The 18616-nt window shown below is 41.2% G+C and overlaps 1 protein-coding gene across 1 annotated transcript in view; it reads left to right on the forward strand.

Moving 5' to 3' along the window:
* The first annotated feature begins 1072 nt into the window (after positions 1-1072).
* The window catches only part of Arl5b (ARF like GTPase 5B), a 29048-nt gene continuing 11504 nt past the window's right edge, over positions 1073-18616 (forward strand). The window contains exons 1-3 of the mRNA XM_075970557.1: positions 1073-1407; positions 16032-16092; positions 17665-17812. Of these exons, the coding sequence (XP_075826672.1) occupies positions 1359-1407; positions 16032-16092; positions 17665-17812 (258 nt within the window). The 5' untranslated portion in view covers positions 1073-1358. The remainder of the gene's footprint in view (positions 1408-16031; positions 16093-17664; positions 17813-18616) is intronic.

Consider the following 18616-nt stretch of genomic DNA (forward strand, 5'->3'; position numbering starts at 1 on the left):
AAAGGGACATTTAAAGAAAAAGTATTTAGTTTATATGAGCTACATTTAAAAAGTATATCCTCAGAATTTTCTAGTTTCATTAAATTCTTCATAAACATGCCTAATGTAATTTAATATAGTCAATACAAGTGCACAGCATAAACTTAAGTGCCATTTTTTCTAACATCAGTACATACATACATCAGCATTACGTTTGTTTAACAATATTCAACTATAGTTGTCAGCCTCGATCATTTGTTTTAGTCGGAGTTAGGTTTCCTTTCCGTCCGGTTAACTTTCAAATTTCTAAATTCTCACCTGAAAGGGGCATTAAAGAATCTAAAGTCAGCTTTTTAATAATGAAACCAGGAAGACTTTAAACTTGCTAACACAACTACAAACTCGTTTATATGTATAGTCCAACGAAATGGCTATTAAAGCCGTTTGAATGCCGAAAGATGAGTACATCTTTCCTTCCTTATGAGACTGAAGCTAGGGTTTAGTATCAAGCTGAAGTCTCCGCTGATCTTTGAAGCGCAGCACTAAGAGGGCATCTTAAGCCACACTCAGTTGTTTTATTTAGGTCATGGAATAAGTTATGGTGTCAACCCAGCCTTTAAAATCCTTCTTCTGTCGTTATGTGGGCCCTCAAGGCCTATTCCGGCCTACGAGGCTTCCATGAGATCAATGACCGGTTTTGGCCAAACTGGTCGCAGTGTGTATTTAGAAACATAACCGAATCCTGGGTACAGGCATTCCAGGGCGCGCGTCCCCTCAGTTCCATCAAGAATCGCACTAGAATCCCAACACGGCCAGCCCGGGAGGAACGGGGATGAAACACCACCACTCCTGCCGGCGCAGCTGAGTTTCTGCAGGCTTCCAGCAGCGACGCCGCGGGGACGCCTGAGCTCGGGAGCCGAACCCGCGTTTCCTCCGAGGGACGGGAGAGGGAGCGCGCGCCGAGGAAATCCCCAGCCCAGCCACCCCCGTGCCCGCTGACGCCAAGCCGCCCACCGTCCGCACGCCGGAAGTGCACGGGGAGGACCCGCCACGTCCGAGCGGCGGGTGACGTCAGTGCGCCGACGTCACGTGCGGACTTTCCGGCGATGGGTGGTCCCGGGCTGCGGTGGGGAGGCGGGGCGGGGGCGGGGCTCGCGGCCGGTTGAGGCTGTGCTGGGTAGGTGGGCGCCGACGGAACGACTACGGGTCGGGGCTGGGCTCAGCGCGCTGCGAACAAAGGAGTCTGCGGCGGTTCCCGGCTCCGCGGAGGACCGAAGCTTCGGGGGACTCAGGCTCGGCGGCTCCGGGTCGGCTCCACCACGGGCGCCGCGGCACCTGCCGCCGAGTGCTGCCCAGGGAGCCTGTCCCGCCCGGGGCTCATGATGGGGCTGATCTTCGCTAAACTGTGGAGCCTTTTCTGTAACCAAGGTGAGGCCAGCGGGCTGGTGGACGCGGCGCCAGCAAGTCTAGCTTGAGATCGGGACTCGGGCTCAGGGTAGAACTCGGATCTCGGGACTGGGAGCCCCGGCAGGGGAGGCGCTGGTGGTCGGGAATCCCATGCGTGTCCGGATTTTATCCAGCCAAGGTGGAAACAGATTTCTGCATTCTGTTTGCGGGCCTTTTCGTCTCAGTGAACCAGACTTAGATCTGATTAGCTGTAGAAAAGTGTTTTCACAAGAACCCCAAACTTTCCTTTTCTTTAACAGGAAACATTAGTTTTGCACTGTTTACCTTCCCCTTGTTTGAGCCAGTGCACCTTCACGTTATCCGACTTGGCTCTGATTTCTGCTCGTTAAGAGTCAAGGATGATAATTCAGGTGTACAGGTTTCTGAAATTTTCACACACAAGGCACAGCTCTCCCCCCACCCCCCGTAGGCGTTGAAAAAAAAAACTAAATGCTTTCGGTTATGTGTAAGATGTTACGTGGCCGTAGTTATTCTAGAACAGGTCAGGAAATACCTAGAAGTTGTAAAACCTGTTCCTACTCAGAATAAGCTTGAGAAGAGTTGGTGCCGGACAGAAAGGGGGCCCAGTGATAAAGTCTTGGGCATTCTTGTAACAGACTGGTTTCAGAGAATTAAAACCATTTTTTTTATTTGTTTCATTTTGAAAGGGTGTGATTTATAAACTAGTTTTGTTTTCATGAGTACCAATTCCTAACATTAAGGTGTTTATCTATTTTGTGGATTTAAACCGTGAAATGAATTTGAACGGCTTTAGTTCACTTGTCCTGTGGGTGGATTTAAAAAAAAAAACCTTTTTCAAGCTTATGAGTATAAATACATGCAAGCACACTAACGCGTGCGCGTATCTATGCAAGTGCTACCAATAAATACCCTTTTTAAGTGACTTCAAAGTGTCCAGAGTTCAGCTGCCTGCGGTGTTACCCATGAATGTAATATATTCTTTTTTTTCCAGCAGCTTAAAAATTTTCTAATGCTTGTAAATGTACCATGTCAAGGAATATTTCAATATATAACCATATTTATATTGATTATACAGTTAAGTTTATGTAAATATAAACAAATTATGCAATGATACACACACACACACACTCACACGCCTGAGCCTAAGCAATAAAAATTGTCAGAGAATTGATTCTCCCTTTTTTGTTGGTTATTGCTGTCTTTTATCTCTGTTCATTAGAGGATTCCATAAGCAGAAAGGGGGTGAAAAGGCCAATCATGGAAGATGATGAAAGCCTTCGTGTGGCCACTTCCATCTTTGAAAAATTGTTTGAGCTTCCATAGCCCCCTTTCTGCTTAACAATTCTTTCCCCTTCCTGCTGAACTTTGGGAGCTGGTGGTTGTGTCCCTTTCTCTCACTCACGATTACTTCCTTAGTCAGTAAACCAGTTCTCCAAATTAGACCGGTAGCTGCAGAGATTACAAACAACCACGATGCCAAGTCTGTGCTCTCAGAACACGCAAGAGTTAGTGTAGGAGATTGCTTGTAGATGTTTCTACGTGTGGGGTGATGGAGTTGGCCCGCCTCAGGTGGTTCCTCGAAGCCTTCAGGGTAAGATGTACCTGGACTTGACACTGAGTGGCAGATTGGGGTGAATGCAAGGTAGACTGAGTAGAATTGGGCTTATTGGTGGAGGCAGATGGGCTAACGTACACAAAGAGGAATAGGTTGGATACACCTAAGGAAACTTAGCGTGGTTTAATTAGTTTGTGCAGTTGTACTTCACTTGATGAGATTGGAGCTGTAACTAAGAAACTGTATCACTGAGGTTCTTCCATGCTGACCAAGACAGTGCATTGAACACAGGAAGTAGCAGAATCAGTGAAGGAAGAGTCTGGTCATTAGGTGTTTTCCTGAAGTGGAGTAATGGGATCAGATTCATATAGTAGGCTGAAATTTTTGTTTTCCTTATAAACAAAGTTACCTGTGTTGCATTTTCATTTTTTTAACTATTGTGCACTTCTTACTTAGTAGTGCCCAGTGGATTTTGGAATAACCTGTCCGATAATATTAACTCTACCAGTTAAATTAGAATGGGGTGGGGTGGACATCAGGCAAGATAAGGCTGGAAGGTGCAGCCTGTATGAAAGAATTTAGCAGCCTACAGACTTCTTTCCCTTATCTTTCCTTCAGTGAGTCCTCACTCTTACCATGCTTTTGTGGTTTCTGAGAGAGCTCGGAGCATCCTTTCATGTGAGGTATCTTCCTGGGGATAAGTTCACTAAACTGTACATTGTGTGGTGGAACTTTGTGTTGTTTCGTTTTGTAACAGAAAGTAGGATACAAATAGGACTGTCTTTAGACACCTGCTTAACCAAAAACACAGATGAAATAGGCTTTAATTGCAGTTTATTTTCATAACCAAAGGCAATAACTTAATAATTATGTCATCTAACTCATTTCATTCTCATTAGGGAATTTTATGCTGTCCACCTGGGCGCCGTCTGTTGTTGCTAAGTGTTGCTTTTTCTTTTGGCTGTTTTGTTAACCTTTCCCTTTGGGCTATTTCTGTTCTTAATTCTAGACTTCTGCTGGTTCTCTCCACATCAAACAAAATCTGTTCCCAGTCTCCTGGAGCATGTTTGTCTCCTACTTTTGAAAAGTCCAGTCCTTGATTCCATCCAGATTTCTGGTCAAGACCACTAGTTAGCGTCATTCCTTGACAGATTTGCCAGAAGCGGCCCACTTCCTGCCTAGCGTTAACCCTGTGTAATTACTGACTTGGAGGAATGTTTGTCACTGTTTGTGATTGTATTATAAGTTTCTTTTTGTTTTGTTCACTCAGTAGAAATAATCTCCTTGAGGCATGAACTTTTTCTTACTGTTTTAGTCACAGTACCTGTCAAAATAGACTTATTTTGGGTGTTAGTTTTGCCTTTTTCTTTCTTTTTTTTAATTTCATTCAGTATAAAATGTAGTATAGTAGTAAGATATACATTATATTTTGAAGTGCAGTAATGCTAAAATCATAATGTATGGCTCAGTCGTTCAGCTCCCCACATCTCTTTACACTGCTGTATTCATTTAGAATAGTATGTCTAGACGGGAATTATAGCCATGATCATTTATCCTCCCTTTTTTTTAGTTTTCGAGACAGGGTTTCTCTGGAGTCTTTGGAGCCTGTCCTGGAAGTAGCTCTTGTAGACCAGGCTGGCCTCGAACTCACGGAGATCCTCCTGCCTCTGCCTCCCGAGTGCTGGGATTAAAGGCATGCACCACCACCGCCTGGCCATTTATCCTATCTTAGAGGAGGAGAAAGCACGTTTATGCCTGTTTCCTTTCCTCTGTCCCAGTGATAGAGACCTTTGGTTTGGTCTACACTCTTAAGTTGTCTTTATTGTGGTGATAAAGTTTGGTTATACTGAGCTATGATTTGCTTTAATTGTCTCACAGTTTTTCCTTCAGTTTGTAAAATCACAGCAGCATCTTAGTTTTCCTTTCCTTGCTTGAGAGATTGCAGTACCCAAAGCTCGGCCCCGCCCATTTCCCACCTTGCCACCCAGCAGCCGCTTTGGCTTTCCTTTGCCATCCCCAGGGCATAGCTGTTTTGGGCTTGTCTTTGCTGCCATGTTAGGGTATACTTGCATGATGTCTTCCTTTCAAAAGTACACACATTTAGCCAAGCATAGTGGTGCGCACCTTTAATCCCAACTCTTGGGAGACAGAAAAAGCCAGATCTGTGTGAGTTCAAGGCCAGCCTGGTCTCCATAGTGAGTTCCAGGATAGCCAAGGTTGTGTAGAGAGACTTTACCTCAAACAAACAAACCAGAACCCAAATCAAATAAGCAAAAAGCTATACAATTATTTAAAATATGCCACAAAGGTATCTATAGAGCTATAACCCCAGCATTTGGGAGGCAGAGACTGGCACATCTGGTTCAGTTCAAGTTTGAACCTGGTCTACACAGTGAGTTCAGGGATAGCCGAGGTTATGGAAGGAGATACTCAGTTCCCACCCCATCCACCCACAAAAAGAACATCTGTAAATTGCAATTTTTCAATTTCGGATGGCTGGAAATGTATCACTTATCTTCACTCCTGACTTATAGCTGGTTTAGCTCTGAATTGGGAAACATTTCTGATGGAATTTTGAAGACATTGTCTTGACCTCCAGCTTCCACTATTGCTAAGTAAAACTGTAGTTTCTTGATGGATTTTCTATATCTAGTAGGTTTTTTTTAAAGAATTTTATCTTTACCTCTGGTAATTTTAACTTTCAAAAAAATATAATTCCACATATGTCTGTTTTTTTCATTTATTTCTGTGGTGGTCAGGAATTTTTCAATTTAAATATGTACCTTCTTTGACACTAGAAAGTTTATTTGTTTATTGTTTTAGGGTTTATTCCTGTTTTTCTGTACATTCTGTTGCCAGTGTGTGCTAAGGTGGCTGCCAAAGATGCACATAAACATTTTCTTACCATGGATGGTGTTCTAGTCTTAGTTTGTTTGTTTGTTTATTTATTTATTTATTTTTGTCTTCCAATCTTGCTGTTGAATATTTTCTTACCGTGGATGGTGTTCTAGTCTTAGTTTATTTATTTTTATTTATTTTTGTCTTCAAATCTTCCTGTTGAATATTTTGGTCCTGCAGATATGTTCCTACTGTTCTAGTGGCATATTTTGGTGAAGACTGTTGTCACTCTTACCTGACATGGCCTTATTTTCTGTTTTGATGTAGTTTTGAATAGCTTTTCACATTGAAAGTGTTCTCCATAACTGTCTTGTGACTCTCCCCTTATATCCCGATGGGTTAAACACTGTGAGTAGTGAAAAGACAATCAGCCCTATGATCCAGGGCGTAGAGCTCAGGGCCTACAGAGGGCTGAGTAATGCTCTACCCCAAGCCACCCCTGGATCCTCTGAGAACTTTCCTAGACGGCGCTGTTTCTCTTAGAGCAGTCTGTAAAAATAGCATTTTCTAAGTCACAGAACAGGTAAACTGCTCTTATTTTTGAAGTTGCTACAATCTCTTCCCTCATGCTCTTGGCGGCAGAGTTCCATGTCCTCACCAGCAAATGATGCTGTCAGCCTTCAGTTCTAGTCATCTGGTGAGTGCTGTCGTGCCATCTTTCTTGTCCTTACTTGCTGTTCGTAGACAGTTTAGTTTCTTTCCCACTTAAAAAACTTTTAAACTTTTGTCATCAAGCTAGCTCTCTCAAATATTTGTAATGGCTCTTTGTTTTTGATAGCTTCAAGATGTCTGTTCCTCTCCTCCAGAAGTGTGAGCTGTTCTGTTAATGTCTGTGATAGACTTCAATTTATCTTCTGTTGTGATGTGAATAGGGGTGGATTTCCACATTTTCACGTGGATGTCTACTTCTTCTACTTGATTTTTCTGAAGATATTTTCCCCCTTTGGAGCTCTTGTAGAAATTCAGATTGTCATTTTTAAAAAAACAAGTGAGCCTTAGCTCTGTGTGTTTTGTTCTATTGCACTGATCTTTAGGCTATTTCCATAATCTTGGTTATGACCTTACAACCATGGTGAGTTTTGAAGTTCAGTGGAGTCCTGATGTGGGATTCCCCTCTGTTTGCTATTAATATGTTTTATTGTCATTGGTTAATAAAGAAGCTGCTTTGGCCTATGACAGGGCAGAATATAACTAGGTGGAAAAACTAAATAGAATTTAGGGAAAAAGAAGGCGGAGTCAGCCAGCTAGCTGGCTGCCAAAGAAACAAGACGTGTAGAAAACGAGATAATGCCATGGCCTATGCCTTGTGTCAATACATAGACTAATAAAAATAGATTAATTTAAGATGTAAGACCTAGCTAGGAATACATCTTAGCTGTTGGCCAAACAGTGTTGTAATTAATACGGTTTTTGTGTGATTATTCAGGTCTGAGCGGCTGGGAAGTGAAAGTGCAGTCTCTGCTTACAGAGTCCTTGAACTTTGCTTAATCTCAGTTTTCTAACTTAAACTACTGCTATATATTTCCGTCTTCCTACCTACTTTAGGTTTGTTTTTATTACTAAATTCTTAAACACATGTCAAATATAAGCATTTTAGAGTTGAAAATGTCCCTTTAGTTATTGATCTAGCCACTTGTTTTAATGTGTTGTGTTTCATTTATTCAATTTGAAATATTTTTGTGTGATTTTATTTTTTATTGAATTATTGATGTTTGTTGCCTAGTTTGCACATAATTTTAGTTTTGATTTTTGCATTTATTTGTTTTTGATAGCTTAATCTTGCTTCCTAATGTGTAAAAGCCTCACTTCACATTTGTTGAGACCAATGATGCTTCTATCATCTCATTGGATCATGTAGTGTTTACCTTTGGAGAGGAAACTTGTGTTCTACACTTGAATAATGTTTTGTGAATGCTGAGCTTACGTTTGCCTTAGTCTTTTTTTCATGTGTATCTCTTACATAAGAGCATATTGCTGTGTGCTTTTGAGACCGTTGTGAAACTTGCCCTGTGAAATTGACTGGAATGCTTGGTGGAACGTACTGTGGTGCAGTCTGTCACTTCGCTGTTGACTGTGTTTCTTGTGCTTGGTTTCTGGTTTGTACTGTTCTTTTCCACTTTTAGCATTAAGTGACTTTTTGTAAAAAAAAAATTCCTTTCTTTATTGACTTTTTATCTCTTTCTGCATTATTTTTATGATGCCCTCTTAGAGACTGCAACATAGATTCTTTGTGCTGTCAACTAAGGGAGCAAATGCCATATTTCCTATAGAATGCACGCATTTGCAGCTCAGTTGCATCCACCACTTGTCTTCATGCTGCTGGATTGTGACTCATGTTTTATTTGCATATTTAATAAACCTAAAGAATATGGTGGCATAGTTTCTTCTATGCAACTCAACTCCTATATAAAGTTTTAAAATAGGGATAAATTTATCTCATATTTGTTCAGCTTACTTGTGCTGGTGACAGTCTCTTACCTGAAATGTTTATATATTGCTTATATTTGTAAAAATGTATGTTTGCTTCACACAGCATCTTTCGCCAATTCTTTTTTTTTTTCATGGTGTGTAGACTGCAGCTGCTACTTTTTTCTTTCTGATGAGGCTTCTCTTTATGTATCCTGACTTTTTTCTTTTTCTTCTTTTCTTTCTTTTCCTTGTTTCATGGTTTTTCATCATCTTTTGCTTTATAACAAATTACCTTTTTGGAGTTTACTTTTTCTTTAACTTTTTTTGAAATTTACTAAACTTCTCAAGTTTGGATTATTTTTCACATTTTTGTACTCACCTAGTTTACGTTTTCAATTTATAGTTCCATATTTTCTCAGCTGCATGAATCATTATGGATGCATATTTAGTTTAAAAAGAAATGAACTTTCTAAAATGAAAACATTCAGAATCTACCTCAGGTACTGAAGGTCATGTTCTGGGTCAAGATGTGAATTATTTTCAACTTGAGTACTGCTTAGAACAAGCTTAAAACACATGGGTTAGATGCCTGTGCCCTTGAACATCAGCCTTCCAGAATAGAGCCTTCTGGTGGGCAGCTCACATGCTTCTAAGGTGATTATATCGGATCAGGTCTGCAGTCTTACCATGGCTTTTGTTCAGTGAGCTGAAGAAGCACATCTCTGTGGTCTCCGCAGATGCTTCAGTTGGAGCAGTTTGTTACTGTGGCGACCTTCTCGGTCTGTGTTTATGCCTTTGGAGGACCATCTCGGTCTGTGATGCTGCTCTGCCTGTGTTGATGTCTTTGGAGGACCTTCTCGGAGTATTTGATGCTGCTCTGCCTGTATTTAGTTCTTTTGTTTACCAGAAGCTTGTTTTCTTCCACCTGATGAACTATTTTTTTACACTAGTTAAAGTTTGGTTAATACTCATTTCTTGGCTGAAGTGGAGAAACTTCATTCTGGGACAACATACTCAGCCTTGTAGTTTATTGCTAATAAAGTATGTTTTTATACTACTAGGTCAAGGAGAAGTTAAGATGCATAGCATGATTATCTTTTTCTTTAGGATTTTATACTCATTTTAAGCATCTAATGTATGAAAGGATTTTTTTTATAGGTGTAAACTTTTTTTGTCTCCATACTGCTACTTGATATATAGAGTTCAAAGCTAACCAGAGTACATTATCTAGAGCCCATCCCTGGATTCAAACGCCAGCTAAGACCATCTTTCCCTCCCAGTAGATGATGTGGGAGGTTATATAGCCGGAGGCCTCGTGTCCTAGTTAGGGTTTCTGTTGCTGTGACAAAATGCCATGGACCAAAAAGCAAGTTGGGGGAAAAAGGATTTATTTGGCTTGCATTTCCACATTGCTGTTTACCACTAAAGAAAGTCAGGACAGGAACTCAAACAGATCAGGAACTTGGAGGCAGGAGCTGATGCAGAGGCCATTGAGAGGAGCTGCTTACGGGCTAGACTTATGGCCTGCTCAGCCTGCTTTCTTATAGAGCCCAGGACCACCAGCCCAGGGGTGGCACCACCCACATGGTCTGCCCCCACCCCCATTGATTGCTAATTGAGAAAATGTCTTACAGTTGGATCTCATGGAAGCATTGAGGCTCTCCTTTCTCTCTGATGAGTCTACCTTGTGTCAGACAGACACACAAAAGCAGCCAATACACTTAGTTTCCTCATGAGTAAACTGAGGAGTGATGTCAGTTTTTCCCAGGATAATTATGGATACTAACTTATAAAGTATGTGTCAAACATAGCAGGACATATTGGCACACAGCTTTAATATTAGCACTCAGAGGCAGAGGGGCAGGCAGATCTCTGAGTTTGAGACCAGCCTAGTCTACATAATTGGAGGCCAGCCAGGTCTACAAGGAGGCCTTGTCTTTAAAAATAAGAATAAAAAAGATAAGCCACTTAAGAGTTTACTTTATTATTACTGACATTTCTTTCCTTAGCTGAAAGTTGGGGTTCAGCTCTTTTCAAGAGATGCATACCTCACTCTGTCACTTTGTCCTAATGGTGTTTTGTACTGATGAGACTTTTAAGTGCTTGCCTTCAGCACTCTGGAGGGAAGTGTTGAATCATCAGATGGACATGATCCACTGACTGTAGCAGCTGAATCATCAGATGGACGCGATACATTGGATGTTACATTGAAGGGATTGGGAGAGGCTGGAGAGCCTGCAGGGACACGAAGAGCCCATAGCCTTTGCAGTCAGTGAGGTGTAGTCTGTGTGTGATTGCTCCGCATGCACTGCATCACTGCATCTGACATTTTAATTAGTATCTAATCATGCAAAACTTCCTGTAGTCACGTTGTTGATAGAGCCGCTTATGCCAGAAGGTAGCAGTCTGTGTGTCAGGAAATTTCCCTTGTACATTAAAAAGAAGTTTACCATTTTGTAGTGTTTTAACAACATGGAATCTTAATGTAACTTAAATTTGCATCTGTTATTTCACAATTTTTAAAATGATGTCACTATAGTGCTTCTCTGACCTTTTTCCCCCAGCAGTATTATTCTGTTAAATAATGATATTCTTAACCAAAACTCTAGGAAATTTTGTTCATGCTAATGAAAGTAAGAAAAAGTACAGGAGAAGACTTTAATTTTTCTTGATTTTTTTTTTGTTGAAATTTTTGCTCTCATTATGTTTCTTGTGAGCCATTTTCCCGCCTGTGCTCATCTACGAGCATGACCCTAGACCTAAAAACACAACCGTTCACAATTTATTTTTCTTTTAGTTTTTCTCGTTTGTTCATATTCGTGGCATTTCTTATTGTGTGCCCGGACCAGGCTGGTCCTTCACAGCCCTGCTGCTCTTCCTAGCATTTCACAGATGCAGACTGCAGTGTGTGACCTTGTGTTCTGTGACAGCAAGTCGAATTTAATAATGCTTCTTAAAATGGCTAATGGGTCCATTGGATATTGCAAAACCTGTTTTAAATAATAAATTTAGGCTGTTGGCGACAGTGAGCTGCGTGGTTGGTTTTCCTGAGAGAGGGGCTCGAGGACGTAGAAGAAAGAACCCTTTCTTCTCTCCATAGCTTGAGAGTCAGATAGGGTTTGGGGTTTTTAAATGACTCAGCACAACTTGAGATCTAAAGTCAAGCGAAATAGAGGTCAAAACGACATTAAATTACATTAATGTACATTAAATGGCATCGATGTCCCATCAGATTGGCAGCAGTTTTGACTTTGGGAATGAGTTCTTCTCATTTGCAATCAATACTACCTTGATCTCAGTAGTGTCTTAAAGAGTTTTATTTTCTTTTGTTTTTTTCCTTTCTTTTTAACTTCTTGGGTCAACGATGCTAACAGTCACTGCTGAGTAATATGAGTAGTCAAATGCCTTTTGCCATTTATTTGTTTTCTATGGTACAGATGAGGGACATTATTAACACTTAAGCATCATCACAGAAAATGTCTCTGACACCATTCAGTTGATTGTCTGTGGCCTATTGATTCTGCCCAACCGAAAGACAACAGTAGAGCCCAAGAGCTGTCGTCTTTTCGAGCCTGGGTTCCTCTTAGACATGACAGTACGGGGTACACTACACAGAAGTATCTCTGCCACTGTACTGACCCGAAACAGTCCACTCTGTCAAAGGGACCCTTAAGGGAGCTTCACGCCGTCGTCATTGAAGCATTGCATAGGGACAGTACATTCAGGGGTTGTTTGTTTTGTTGTTTTTGTTTATGCTTTTCCTTAGAAGGAGATTCTATGTACATGCATTCACATTACTTTATACATTTTTCTCACTGCTCTTAGAGTGAAAAACTTTCACTAGTTAGTATGTGTGGAAGAATTGTTTAGCCATTGACGAACTCACGACAGTTGGAGGGAGAGGTGCAGTTATGTAACAGGGCAACTGGCCTTTGTGAACGTGGCCTTTAGTAGCTGGCCGTTGAACCTGCTTTCATTTTTGATGTATAGATGGTCTTGATAGCTCTTCAGAGCTAAGATCTAAAATAAACTGCACTACTTCATGCCTGTACAAAGGACAGTCCTTTCTGTTGGTGTTTGTATGTGTAGACTTCAGTTGTTGGTGAGCTTTCCTGAGTACTTAGGCCTCTTTCTCTGAAGGATATTGTGCACATCTTCATCTTAAGAAAGAGCTAAACGTGTGAGCCTTGTTTTAATTGCTAGAGTTCCATATAAAGTGAAGAAAGGGGATCTGAAAGATAAAACCCCAGTGTTTGAACTTGAAGTCTGATCCCCGTCCACCACCAGAGCCTCTTTCCCTTGGTGCACCTGGAGACCAACCTTTCAAAATGATGCATTATAAAGGAGTGTAGACATCAGACTTTCAATACTAGGATCCTCACCTGTAGTCAGACTAGCTTTGGATCACTACCTTCAAAATAGTGACGCGGAGGCTTATTATTAATTATGAAAACTTGGCCTTAGTGTACATTTTTCCCCAACTAGTTCTTACATCTGAAGCTAACCTGTTTTTATTCATCTATGTCCTGCCACATGACTTTTGTCTTTTCTTAGTACAGCATGTCCTACTTGTTCTGAGTTTGTGGGCAAAATCCCTGAGCATAGATTCCTCTTCTTCCTCTCTCTCCCCAGAATTCCCGCCTTTTGTCTCCTGCCTAGCTGTTGACTGTTCAGCTCTATTAAACCAATTAGAGAGAAAGCCTGTCTTGAAAAACATATATATAATCAGAAGGTGTTTTGGCAAAGACGTATTTTTACAGTATACAAATATTCTACAACACTCACCCTAATACAATAAAGAATTAGTTGTAGTTACCCACATAAGTTGTTTGAACAGTACAACATCTCGTGCTACTGCCCACTCTCATCCCTGAGCAGGGTTCTGTGCAGCCAAGTCTGGCTCTTCCGGTGGCCTTTTTCTCATTGCTGCAGTCATACTGAGGTCTCTAGAGCTAGGCAGTCAAAAATATTGAGAATGCCCAATGCCAAGCAATCTGTTCGTTCCTCTGCTGATAAAGAGTGTTCTTGCTCTTATCTTTAAGGAACAACAAACCAGTGGAGTGCGTCAAGGTTCATTCCATTACAACCTAGGAAATTCAAGCCAATAGCCCCAGAAGGAAAGTTAAGTCAGTTATAATCATTTTGTTATGAAATGAAAACAGCCTTTCCACTGTCTACTTGTTCTGTAATATACTACAGGTAGTTCTTACTGATAAATACAGAAGTTTGTCATCGCAATTTGTCCACAGATTGTGCTTTGTCTTTTTGTTGGTGGACACACTGTTAAAGCTTTAAAAACTGTATTAGCAGTATTTTGATACTCATTAAAGCTTATCATTGGAAGCAGGGCTCTAAAGTGAAATGTTCCCGGTTTTGGCCTTCATATAGGCTGTCTCGTTTCTTTTTCTTTTGTTTACTTTAGGGCAGCATCTTATTTCTGTAGCCTATACTAGTCTTGCATTTAGGATCCTCCTGAGTGCTAAGCTTACAGGTCAGTGCTACACTTAAGGTACGAGCATATCTCCATGGTGATAGATATTATCACATACTTCTCTTCTCAGGCTACCAACTGTTTTAATCTGTTGCTGCTCTGTGTTAGAAGCAAGCTTGGGGTCTTAAAGAAAGAGACCACCACTCCAATGGAAGTGCCTCTACCAGCAAAACTTACCAGCAAAACTTGACTCTTGATCAAGAGGGTGCAATCCTAAAGGCAAGCCCTCAGAGACATGCACTTGGTTTTTTTTCTGGTAGGGGTGGGGGGAGTCTGTCTTTTCCTTATTGGCTGTGGTCTGACCCCATGTCTTTTATAATTAACTAGTTGTAGAAGACTTGGTGCCAAGGAAATGAAGAGGAGGGGTCTGCCACTAATCAAGCGCATGGCCTTTGTGCAGACAGAGGGTTTTACTTTGGGGGCACAGGAGAAGTGGGTTCAAATATGCACACAAGTCTTGTAAGGTTAAGGGCAGGGGCATAAAAAGATTTGAGTTCCTTGTCACAAACAGAAGCTTTATAATATTTGATAAAAAAGATTTATTTAATGTTTCTTATATCTCTAAGCTAATATGGTGGCCTACTGATGTCTGAGGATGTCCCAGGCTCTTGCTAGGGAAGCGCTACTGTCATTCTTGGGCCATTTTTGTCTCTGTGAAAACGTGAGAAAATTTGTCAAAGTGAAGATGTGGATCAGAGAGGAAGCATTTTTTTTTTCTTTTAAGCAAATGGTACTACATTGTCTCTTAGACTGATTGTTACACATTTAATGGTGTTTAAATCGAGGGCCTACATTCTTGGTTCATACCTGATATCATCAACCTTTAAACTATTTTCTAATCTGGTGTGAGAGTGGAATTGTCCCTGGAGTCCTTAGCCAGAGCCCTACCCTGGGGTCCCACAGCTACCTGTCCCCAAAGGCCAGTGGAAGAGACAATGGCGGTGAAGGGTGGTCACTCTCAGGGAGGCACTCTGGGAGAAGAGTCCCAGGCTCCTGAGAGAAGCACCTGTCTCCCATGTTCCTGTGGCACTCCCTGCCCTGCCCAAGCCCTGGAGCAGTAGCGCTCCTTAAGCATTTTGTGCTGGAGATGGGAATTTTTAATGTTTGTTTTGTGCTTTGAAAATTTCATACATGCATACATGCAATGTATTTTGGTCATAGTCACATCCTAATCCTCCCCCAACTCCTCCCCTTCATTCCTCCCAGATCCCCACAACTCCCTCCCAGCATTGTGTCCTCTTTTTCTTCCTCCCCAACCTTCTGCCTTCTCATTTCCCCTCTCACCTCCTCCTTCCCTTCTCCCTTGCTACTTCCCTCTTTGTCTTTCTGTCTCTCTGTCCCCCCCCCCCCCCAAGCCCTCTCTGTTGTGCTCACATAATCTTGGTCAAGGCGCGTTGACTACCTGGATCCTCACTTTTAAGGAAACTGAATCTCCATTTCCCCAGGAGTCGTCAGCTATCAGTGGCTTCTCACTAGGAGTGGGGGCTTATTGAATCCCCCTGTGCACCAAGAGAGGGCAATTTTGAACGTACTCTGAATAAATTTGGGTTTTTTTTAAATCACATATTCAAAGCAGATTTCAAAATATGTACCATTTAACAGAATAATTAAGCCTAATAACTGCCTATAACAAAATGGTTATTTAGTGCCTGTCATCAGAGGGGAAAGGCTTTTGTTGGGCAGCGTCAGCAGATACACCTACTTAGAATGATTACATAAAACATGTTTCAATAAAAACCATTGAAGGCTAAGTAATTGCCTTTATTTCTGCCAATTAATATAAAAATAAAAATCTGCTAATGGAAAGAGCATTGCAGTTTTCAGCAGCAAATGTCATTTTTAAATGAAAGGCAGAAATGTTAGTACATGTGAGTGGGAAATTTCCTCACGTTAAATCACTTAGCGCTGATTCGCAGAGCAGACCTTGAGCAGGCGTGGAGAGCCAGCGCTTTACACTCACAGTTTACGTCACGATGTCAGGTGTTTATCTGAGGACCCAGCCTCCACTCAGGAGTGACTAAAAGTCTCTGTTTCTGCCTAACCAGTCTAAACATGTTAGCAGTAGAACGCCATAGAAAACGCGGAGTGGATTGTGTCACTCACGGTAGGTCCTTACTGCGGAAAGTTTCCTCCCATGGCTTTCCAGTAGTGGGTGCTTAACAGGTGAACTAAGCACCTCTGGGTTAAAATCACCACTGTGGGAAGCTTGTGCTGTAGCGTGCGAGCAGTAGTGTAAATGTTCATGGCTTGTTTTCTTTTCTTTTCTTTTAGAGCACAAAGTAATCATTGTGGGACTGGATAATGCAGGGAAGACCACCATTCTTTATCAGTTGTAAGTATTGGTGCCTACTTAACAGTTCCTGAAAACCTTTGCTGAGTAATGAGATGCCTTTCTTCCCAGTTTTAATAATGCAGTAGTCAGACATGTAACTTTTTTATTTTACCAAATAAAAAAGTAAAATAAAATGTCCTAGACTCACTAAAGCCTTCAGCAAGTATTCTCTCTGTGACTTCCCAAGGAAGAATGGGCTTTAATATTAAACCAAAATGAAGTGCAGCCTATCCTGGGGTGAGGTGATGAGATGACTCTCGTGTAATGCTCCCTCAGGAGCCGTGCATCAATTGAGTGCTGTCTCTGGGAAGCTGCTCTCCCCTAAGAGCTTTGGGATTGTTTAACAGAGCCAGACTCGTCTGAAATGATGGCGGTCAAAATGCTACTCTAGGAGCTTTCAGAGATAGGCTTGAAATTCTCAGAAGTACATTAAGCTCATTGTCAGTAATGAACACCTCCTGAATCCCCTGGCGAGGGTTTGCCATGATTTACATACCTGGAACATTTTAACGAACAGTCACACTGTACTTGGCACTGTTATGTGAATCTCATCCCTCCCTCCCTCATCTTGCATTTAAATCCCCCTGGTTTAGGGCTGGGTTATAGCTCAGCAGAGCAGTTCCCCCTGAGACACTGAGCTAAAATTCCTGGCCCTGCTTGCAAAAGAAGAGGGTGGAAAGAAAGCAGTATTGTTAGCCTTCAGTTGCCTGAGGTGCTCACTTTCCAAATGTCTAACTAACACATTTGCTAACAGGTGGCTTCTTTTGTTATTATTTCAGAGTTGAATTGTTACTTTCCTTTAGTATATTTTTATTCATTAGCCAAAATGTATTTTAATATCATTTAGCCTTTAATATAAATCTCAATTATTTCTGAAGCTTTTCTTTGATAACAATCTTGTGCACATTGTTAAACACATAACATGTAAACTTAAGAGAAAATTATAAGTGTCTTCAAATACATGTTATCATGGAATGTTATCAGCCAGTTTATACATTTTAAATGAAGTGTTTAAGCAGTCAATAAGAATGCAAGTGATATGAAAATCAATATCCTAAATATAGTTCATTTGAAGTACGATTTCTATTTGTCCGTGACCTTAAGATTATAGGTTGGTGAGCCTAAACTTGTTTTTATGGCTGTATTAACTCTCACTGTGCTTACATAGACATTCAGCAAAAATGATGCATAGGATATTACTGAGTTATTGCTACTTTGCAAGTATGTTGTCACAGTTATCCAGAAATTGCTCTTTCAGTATGGAACATTGGTTCTGATACAATAACTGGTCATATTGGTGTTTTGCCCATAGACATTCAAACCCACTCCAGTGTGTTCCCATCTCTTTGTGTCAGGCCTGCAGTTCATCTCATTAAAAAGGAGACAATAGTATTTAGGGGTTGTGCTGTGTTTACGTCTTTATTTGTGCAGGAAGTCTCCAAGCTTCTCTTTCTTGTGTTAGCGATTATTATGATTGTTATAAGTAGGGAAGGTTGACTTCTCTTAACAAAGAGATGAAATGTGCTTGGGGTTCTCAAGATTTACAGAGTTTTCAATGTTATCTTTCAACAGCTTAATGAATGAAGTAGTTCATACTTCTCCAACCATAGGAAGCAATGTTGAAGAGATAGTTGTGAAGAACACTCATTTTCTCATGTGGGACATTGGGGGTCAAGAGTCTCTGCGCTCGTCCTGGAACACCTATTATTCAAACACAGAGGTATGCCAAAATTACCTTGGAATTTTAATTTAAAAAATTTTGTAAGAGTCTGCATAGGAGATGGCTAGGCTGTAAAGAAGCATATTAGCAGTTGCCTTTAATAAGGTATTGAGATTTCCTCATGGAGGGAAAGGCAAGTAGGAGTCCTAAGGAGTTTGTTCTGTTCACAGTGGTGTCTTACTGCTGAGACTTGTTCTGAGGAGATTTGAGGATAAGATTCAAGAGGGTACTTGCATTGTTTTTTCCCTACGAGGGGCAGAATAGTCAATGAAAACATTGAAATATAAACCTACTTTATTAAAGCCAATAGGTTATATACATGCAAAATGTGCCTGGCTGGCAGAACTTGCTGTGCAGCTCAGGCTGGCCTGGAGGTCGCTTACATGGATCCTCTTGATTCTCTGCCTCCTAAGGACTGGGATCGTAGGTGTGCAACGCCATGCCTGGCCGAGATCCTTCTCAGCTGAGGGCTTACTCTGGCTGGCCCAGACCATCCTTACAGTGGCACGGCCAGTGCTCCGTGGACTGGACTAATGTGACACTGCCACATGAGCACCTGATGAGGTTCAAATAACAACCCAGATTTCCAGATGTAATTAATGTGAAAGATAGGCTTGCAGGCCATCACTATCATTTTAAAGGCTTTTATACTTTCTTCCTCTGGCATAGAAAAAGGCAAAGGACATAGAATTTTTTGTTGTATATTTATTGAGTATTTTGAGTATGGGAAGAAATTGCTTATGTTAAAAGTAAGTAGAGAAGTTAGTCCAGAGAAGCCACTGAATATATTAACACCTGCAAACT

Source organism: Microtus pennsylvanicus, chromosome 4 (genome assembly GCF_037038515.1).
Source record: "Microtus pennsylvanicus isolate mMicPen1 chromosome 4, mMicPen1.hap1, whole genome shotgun sequence".
Classification (NCBI taxonomy): domain Eukaryota; kingdom Metazoa; phylum Chordata; class Mammalia; order Rodentia; family Cricetidae; genus Microtus; species Microtus pennsylvanicus.